Source organism: Electrona antarctica, assembly GCF_951216825.1.
Source record: "Electrona antarctica genome assembly, chromosome: 12".
Lineage (NCBI taxonomy): Eukaryota > Metazoa > Chordata > Actinopteri > Myctophiformes > Myctophidae > Electrona > Electrona antarctica.
In genome coordinates this window covers 17949904-17959005 of record NC_136793.1, presented here as the reverse complement: position 1 = coordinate 17959005, position 9102 = coordinate 17949904, and the positions used below count along the sequence as shown (strand labels likewise).

The 9102-nt window shown below is 41.3% G+C and overlaps 1 protein-coding gene across 1 annotated transcript; it reads right to left on the bottom strand.

The window, feature by feature from the left end:
• Window positions 1-2438: 2438 nt before the first annotated feature.
• Window positions 2439-8709, bottom strand: LOC306934315 (sepiapterin reductase-like; the record flags this gene model as incomplete). The annotated part of the gene is made up of 4 exons (XM_079516886.1): window positions 2439-3061; window positions 4667-4841; window positions 5423-5538; window positions 8334-8709. 4 exons carry the CDS (start codon window positions 8707-8709, stop codon window positions 2871-2873), a joined length of 858 nt encoding a protein of 285 aa, XP_079373012.1. The 3' UTR covers window positions 2439-2870.
• Between the last annotated feature and the right edge of the window lie 393 nt (window positions 8710-9102).

The following is a 9102-nucleotide window of genomic DNA, read 5'->3' as shown; positions in this document are numbered from 1 at the left end:
CCCCACGTATGGGGATTTTGAGTGATACACTGACTGAACTGACATGCAATACGTTGTTTTCAAGAGTGTTGCACTAAAATGTCAGTAGCATTACAAAGTTATACTTTATATACAAGAAAACCTACCAATTCCATTCCCCTCTATGTCCCGTCCCGTAACCGTAACCGTTCCAACTTCCAAGTGTGTCTTAAATTAGTTTAAATTATTTCCAGCAAAGGGATTATACTTATTCTGGTCAGTAGATCTTGTTGAACTGGTCATTTTGAAAGCTCTCAATCAAGTCATAAAAGTGTGGGCCATAGAATGTTGTTCAGTAACTCCCTATCGCTTTAGTAAACAGAAAACATAGAGTTGGGGAGACGGAAAGAACCCGCTTATTACTGGATTTTGGCGCCTTTTGCGTCTCCTTGTTATTTACGTGATTATCTCGTATGTTTTGGCTCTGAATCTCTTCTTTTATCACGTCCAGTTTGTATCGAGATATGTTATTTGTCGTTTCAATATTTCTTATTCGTCTTACCTCGTCGTCTGCTCTGGAATAAAACCGAGGTAACCTCGACCACGACCAGCTGAGCTTTGCGCTTTTGCAACGCTACAGTGTGTTCGACTGTTCGGTACCTATGGTTCGGTAGAACCGTAGAACGCACACACGCAGTTTCCGTATCCACTGCAGACCTAGTCTCGCGTTACCAGACGCGAGACTGACTGCAGACCGGATCAGCAAACTACAAATCGAAGGTTTCGCATGCTTCAACTGAGACAGTTCAACAGCGCCCTCTATTGGACACGCTACATCACAACAGTGGCGGATAATCTGCACTAGTCAGTAATATTATAATATCCTGAGAGAGAGAGAGAGAGAGAGAGAGAGAGAGAGAGAGAGAGAGAGAGAGTTTTACTTTTACTATTAAAGTAAACTGTAGTGGGAACTGGGAAGTAAAGACTTCATTTGAGTAGTTTAAAGACAAATAATCTTGCTCATAGAAGATCTTTATTTATTTGTTCCCCTACCCGACCCCAAACTAGGATAAAATTGTTGGCCCGAATCCAATATTGAAATTCCTTCTTCTTTCCAAGACTTTGATATCATTCAACATAGCATGGATGGAATGGTTGCAGTTTTATTGACCGTTTGCAGAAAGAACAGAAAGTGCACATGATGTTTCAAACCGATTTAAATGCAGTACATTATAGAATTTTCAAAGTCAATCCGGTGGGTGTGTGCACATGATGTGTCAAAATGGATTTAAACGCTACATTCTACAATTTATGAAGTCAGGGTGGCTTTGTGTGTTCATGCACATGAACACATTAAGGCATCCTGACTATAAATGCTAGAATGTAGCGTTTAAAACTTTAAATCAGTACACATCACACTCATACCACCAGATCTGTTTCTAAAGAAAGCTGGAATGTTGTATTTGGTCCTGAGCCCATTAAAATCGTGCCAAGGACCCCCAAATGAAATATATTTGGTCATGGATTTGTTTGTGTTTATTAAATGTTTAATGAACAATGTTTATTAAACAAACATTGAACTAAAGACAAACATTAAACCTGTATATAGGAGGGGCTATGTGACATGAGCTTATAGATCTGCTATTATTGAATAGCTAACGCTAAAATCTAAAATGGCATATGCTTTCCCGGTTTTAATGGGTTAATGATGTGAAATAAGGCACAATTAGCACCCGGATTACAGCTGGGTTTCAGGTCACTAGATCAGGCTTGGTTCTCAAAGTAAATTATCAATAGAAAAACTAATAATAAAAATCTTTATATAAAAAAAACAAAATAAAAAAAACATAGCCTGTAAAAGTGGTGGCATCAAAATATACTTAAAATACAAAAAAAAAGTCCCCCCCCCCTGTAGTAACTCTGAGGACCCCTAGGGATACCTGACCCCACTGTTGAACATCCAATGAACCCAATCTCCATTATGGTCCCTTAAGGGTTAGTTCAGATTTTGGACTTAAAGCTGCATGTAGGAAATACTTGCCATTAATATAAAGCTGTAAGAAATACTTGCCATAAATATAGTGGTTGCAAAATGGATTGCTCGTGGTGGGAGTTCTGGTCTGCTTTTGGTGAATATTAAGTAGTTCCAGTCATTTGGTGGGGGGCACTGGGAGCCACTCATTAAAAATAAATGAATCCACAAAACCAGTGTCTTTTGTATTGTTGACCTATATCTACCATATAGCGCAACTTTTGTTCAACTTTGACCTCTCTCTCCCAAAGTTCACCAAACTCCCACCACAGGACTCAATTAATACCTTTGCAACCACTATACTAATGGCAAGTATTTCCTACTTTACTACATTCCTACTTTAAGTCCAAAAATCTGAACTAATCCTTTAAGGAAGCAACCAATCAAGCTGCTTCACAACATGTGGTCTGGGGACCCCCAGCGGTCTTACAGGTCTGTAACTCTGAGAGTGTACAAATGAAACCAAATGGACTCTTAACAGGTCCATTTGGTTCCATTTGTACACTCTCAGAGTTGAATTAAAAGATCACTTCACACATTTTCACATAATTGGTGCTCACTAATACTCATTGTAACATTACAGTGTACTGTATTATCTTCATATAATTGGTCCTCACTAATAGTCATTAACATATATAAACAAAATGACCAAACCTGCCCGATGATGTCACTGGTAGGCAGGTTTCTGAACCGTCCACAGCCCTCTTGTGAGACAGAGTGAGCAGACAGAACTGGTTCCATCTATAATGAGCATTAGAGAGGACCAATCATAATGAAGATGGGTCACTGAGGGTTTTTCAGTGTCGATTGAGGGACCCAAATATGTAACAATGGCCTCATACTGGAGGTCATAGAAGCAGCGTTCTAGTCGTCACATGTCCTAGTTGTCATAGAAGTCCAGGTGTACTCCGTTTGTGAACTCATCTCTCAGCAGAACCTGCAGCAGCTTGGAGCAGGAGGTCTCACATGTGAGGACCTGACCCTGGGAGAACATATCCAAGAGGGACTGCTTCATACTGGCATCTGCTGTGTTGGACCTGGCTTCTGCCAGCATGGAGGTTTCTAGAGGACCTGAGGACAACATAATCAGCATTATTATTGTTGTTGTTGTTGTTGTTATTATTTTTATTATTATTATTATTATTCATGTTCAGAATGAGGTGATGATAGGTATTTTCGGTGCATTAATTGTTTGTGTATGGAGTGCCCTGTGTCCAGCATAGCCTACTGATCTTACATATCACTTCTGCCCCAGCGTTTAGATAAGAATTGTTTTCTCATTAACAAAAAAGAAGGCTTACAACTTACAAGACTTTGTTCGTGCCAACTGAAGTGGACATTTTAAATAAGAACATGTTTAAATAGCTCTACCACCTAGCCCATGATTACTGTTGCTGCGTTATGGGAATGCATTTTATATAGTATTGCATGTACTGTATGTATTCTATGTAATGCTGTTTTTATATTACATTGTCCTGTAATGTCATTCATGTCGAATGTCATGTTTTATGTTCTGTGTGGACCCCAGGAAGATTAGCTGCTGCTATGCACCAGCTAATGGGGATCCTAATAAAACTCTAAACTCTAAACTAGCGACCTGCCAGGAAAGCCTCTGCTGCATACGTGTGAATCTAGTTTGCGTCCGAGCATAGGCATGGTAACGCCCCGCCTGCCTATGATTGGCCTACCAACTTGACCGTCCTCCGAGATGCGAGGTTACTCCGTGGTGGGAAATAATACAAGAGTGTATTAATCTAATTATAGTAAACTAATACTATATTATACTAAAAATGATAAAGGTGAAGGGAAAAGAGACCTTTTTACAGTACAATAATGTTTCACGTTTAGGTCTACACATACAAATAACTTACACAATAATCAACCATAACAAACACTTTATTTAGAACACACCCAAATCAAATCATATTACGGCGTACATGTTCAATCAATTATTCCATCAAAGCAAACGGCATAAACAATATTAGTTTGCCTCTTCTACAAAAATAAAACTTACAAGTTACAGATGTTCTCTTGTATCAGTATTATACCGTACTTGTATTATTTTCCACCACGGAGTAACCTCACATCAGACTATCCATAGCTATATCCACCTCGGAGGACAGTCAAGACGGGCAGTGTCGGTAGGCCAATCAGAGGCAGGCGGGACGTTACCATGCCTATGCTCGGACACAAACTAGATTCACGCACTGCATACGGGTAAAAAAAATCCACTTCTGTACATATTTTATTTAGTACAGCAGATCTGGTCAATGGGTAATTTATGTTGACCAGATCTGTTGATTTTATGTCAAAAAAGTATATTATACAGAGAAGCTGGGGTGCTGAGAAGCTTCCCAGCCTGCAGAATAAACTTTCGGCAATACAAAACAAGCTTTGTTTCGGTGATCAGCGAAGTGGTTTACTTTATTTTTGGTAAAGTTGGACACCGTGCGAGGTGTCCAACTTTACCAAAAATAAAATAAAATAAAGCAGTGGAATTTTTACCCGTATGCAGCAGAAGCTTTCGCACTGGACCAGGGCTAGAGTTCAAGAGGTAAAAATAGGTTTCTATCACACAAAGATTTGGCGGCCCCCCTGTAGTAACTCTGAGGACCCCCTAAGGGTACCGGACCCCCTGTTTAAGACCCCTAGGTTATAGGGTTAGCATTGACTCACCCGGGGCGTAGTTGAGCACTCTGATGTCAGGCTCCTCCTCAGCCAGCACCTTGAACATCATGTCCCTGGCAGCCTTCCCGCTGCAGTACAGGACCCAAGATGGGAATGGCTTCACCGCACCCAGAGAAGAAATGTTGACCACAGTACGCTTCAGCCCTGCACGCTTTGGAAAGGCCTGTTTATATAGTTAATAATACAATATTATTATCAAGTTTTTTATTTTTGGCATGCTGTTAGATGGGCATAAGATGGGCAATAACCAATAAGGTTTTCAATAACCAATAACCTTCGCAAACGAGTTGGGCTCATCCCCTAGTGGCCTGTTTGCATAGCTCCCGGCAGCCTTGGTGGACGCCATCTTGAAAAGCATGCCTTTCCAGTAGTTCTTCCCATTTATTTTATTAGAGTATATTATTGTAATCACTGCTGTTGTATCCTACTGACTCACCTGCCAGTCAGTAAGGAGGGCCCACCGGGAGGACATAGTGCCTCCGTCCTACTTCTCCTGCCCAACACTCCTTGCTGACAGGCTCCGCTCCCCAGCAAGTAGAAGTACGTACAGTGACAATTATCACACTCCCTGCCCTCCCTGGCTTCCCACCCCCAAAACAAGGGCTAATTGGGTTCATATATAGACGCTCGACAAAGCCTGATTCACCGTGGTGGAGTCGAACGCCCAGACTCTGACGCCTAGTTACAACTAAAACTAACAACATACAAAAAACTATAATTTTATATAATTTGAATACATCTCACCTGCAGAACAGCGGCGGTCAGACACAGAGGAGAGCTGATGTTTAGTGACATATATGAGTCCACGTCCTTCATGTCCGTGAAGCTCCTGGCATAACGGGACACGTCCCCCAGAGAGGCTGAAATTACATGTTCATTATTATTTAATAACATATTAACATGTCCGTAGATCTCCAGGCATAGCGGGGTCTGTCCGCTAGAGACGCTATTAGGACACAAACATTATGGGCTATATCTTGCGCCACCCCTTAACCCTTATCCCTAAACTTATTTGCCATTTTTTACTATTTAAAAAAACCTTTTAAAATAGTTAAAATAGCTGATCTACAAGCTCACAACATGTAGATGATTTTCAAAATAGTAAAAAATGGCAAATAAGTTTAGGGATAAGGGTGGACAAGATGGAGCCCCCTGTCCATATCTCCACAACCTCTAACCCTTAGAGAGACATTATGTTAACATGTCCCCTAGAGAGGCTAGGAGAGAAACACATTGTTTAATTGATGTTACTGGGACACGTCCCCACACAGGACCAGGACTCTTCAATATGTGCTGCATGGGTTTCTCTTCTTTTTTTAAGATATTTTGGGGCTTTTCTGCCTTTATTGATAGGACACAGTGAAGAGAGACAGGAAACAGGGAGAGAGAGACTGAGAATGACATGCAGCAAAGGTCGTCGGGACCGGGACTCGAGCCCGCGACACACTGTCAGGCATGCGCCTATATGTGGTATGTGCCTGGACCGCTAGGCCAGCGGGCACCCTTGAATTATCAAAGTATGCTGCGGCACCCCTAGACTTGCATAACGGCACCTTAGGGTGCCACCGTGCCAGGATAGTTTCACAAGTTATATCCAAAATTGTCATTTTTATTTCATGCATGATCATAACAATCATGTAATAATAATCATAGCATCCACCATACACTAGTAATTCATTCATGAACCCGATCCAGGGATCACATCCCAGAATAGATTTCAAGATACTGATCACCACCTGCATGACCCCCCCCCCCCCCCACCCCCACCCCACCCCCATCCCCAGGGCAAAGAAGTCAGACTTGCATTCCCTATACCTACCTATCATAATCCCCTATAGTTTTACCTTTTAACTTTCGCAATAAAGTTATTTTTATTGTTTATGTAAAGCGACTTTGAGTATAGAAAAGCGCTGTATGAATAGGCCAAGTATTATTATTATTATTATTATTATTATTATATGTAGTCATGGTGCATCAATCATACACTAGTTTATTCAGAGCTTCACTGTGAAAATTGCATTCTAACATCCGAAACGTACAGTAGCACATCTAATTCCAGTTACACACTTTCTGCATTTTTCTTTCTGCATTTTATCTCCATCTCCTGGTGAGATGGAGATAAAAGTTGGAATGAGGTTACATGCATGTTATGATAAATCTGCATGGTAGGAAATGTTGATACAATATAACGTATACAATCTGTATAGAGTATATGTTAATACAATACAACTATACACTTGGGGTGGTTGTATATAGCCTCCCCGCTCTTCAATTGAGAGATTTAGATCATGTCTCATCTGATCTCACCTAGACACAGGATCTGACATAAATGTTGCCCCGATGGGCAAGATTCAATGTCCTTGAGCAGGCAAGTCGACTCTATTAGCTCAATGGTATAAAAAAAACGTCAGCACTTGTGCAGGAAAACAGGTTCGAATCCGGGGTAGAAGAGGAAAGTTACATATAGTGTCACTTCAAATAAAAATGTAAAACTATTTTTTAGCAGTTTGGGTCCCGACTCCCGGGGAGAGATTAACAGTTTTGGGTCTCGAGTTAAAAGCTTTGTGAACCCCAGATGCTACTAGAGCAGTCATGTATTTGGCTGCAGGATATTGGAGCAAGGCTCAAAGTGCAGATAACACATGATTGTCGTGATGCAACTGATTGTCATGGCCAGCATAAACAAAGCAATTCAATACAATGAAACAAAAGAATAATAAAACATACAATTACAGTGCAGAAGAGATAATAGACTTGTCTTATCTGCAAATATTCCTTTCTATTCATTCATTTATTTGTTCATTCATTATTGATTTTATTTTGTTACTGTACTTTTAAGAATTGTGAAATTATGTAAATCGTATTATTTAATCTATTGGTCAGGCCAAGACAATATGATAGAGACACATACTGTATGAAGACATTACAAAATAAAAGCATTTAATTTAGCTTCAGAATTACTGTTCTGTTCTAGATAATGATGAGGACTTTTCTGGCAAACACAAATCTAAGAACAAATTGCTGGAAAGTAAGTAGCCTAGTTTGAAATAGATATGTTTGGAGCTGCTTATAACCCTGTATATATAGCTCATTTTATTGACGTGTTATTATGTTATATTATTATGTTGAGGTTATTATTATATTTATATAGAATAAGAATGACCAGCTTCAGTAAAGGTGATCCTTCCTTCTTATACAGTAGCTATGGTTTCAGTCAGAGTTTGTTTGAGGCACCACATGCAACCTTTAAACCTATATGACATTGTTATTGTTGTTGGTGTCTGGTGTTATATAGGCTTTGAATCACTAAACATGCAATAATATAAAAATGTAATTATTATTATTATTATTGTTGTTGTTGTTGTATTTTGTCCAGTCCCTCTGCAGCATCCCCATTCCTCCTCCAATAGACTGCATCTAAACTATAATGTAAAGAGTATATATAGACTATAGGGTTTAAATGGTGGCATATATATAGAAAACAACAGTAAATGTATACTATAGGCCTAGTCTATACAGTTTGTTTTTTAAAACAGAGTTTAAATGTTTGGATTGTCCAAACTATTGTAACGACCATAGGCGATACGGCCAACAACTCCTGCGCCAATAAAGTCGATGGAGTTATGGCGGTGTAGGCTATATTTTTTCATCTCACCTGCATTGTTGACCAAAAGCAGCTGATCAAAGTGTCCTCCAGCAGCAGCGTGCTGTCTCACCGCCCTGACCACGCTGTCCACTCCGTCCTGCACCCCGAGGTCCGCCGCCACGCACTCCACGCACAGACCGCCCGCGTCTCCTCCACCAGCGGACCCGCAGCTGACGCTCACCAGCTCCTCCCGCAGAGAGCGCAGGTCCGCGCCGCTGCGGGCCGCCAGCAACAGCACGGAGCCCGGTCCGAGCAACGGGGACACGTCCCTGGCCACCGTGCGGCCGAAGCCGCGCGACGCCCCCGTCACCACGCACACGGTCCGGCCGAAGCCCGAGGAGGATGAGGAGGACGCGCCGTCGGTCTGCATCACGCACGCACACATATCTGCCGGTAGTCAGTGGTAGAAGACGACACGACAGATAGAACACAGTTGACGACTGTCGACAACACATTATGACGTCACTGAACTGGTCCGTTTCTAAGGTCCGTTGTTACGACAACTCCGTTCACTTCATGGGGCCATTCCAATGGCGGCTCTAATGCACTGGACTCAGGCAACAGCCCAACTTTAATGATCTTAAATTCCTTTATTTGTTGTAGTAATAGTACAACATAAACATTACAGAGACGTTAGTTGTCACTGTGCAACAGTTGCCATGTTGCACGCATGCCTAAAAGTTCTGATATTTGCGCCGCCATCGTTGAAAACAATGTATTTCAAACTCCAGCTTGTCACACTCCAGGGCTGCATGAACAGCGCTCGAGCGCTGTTTTC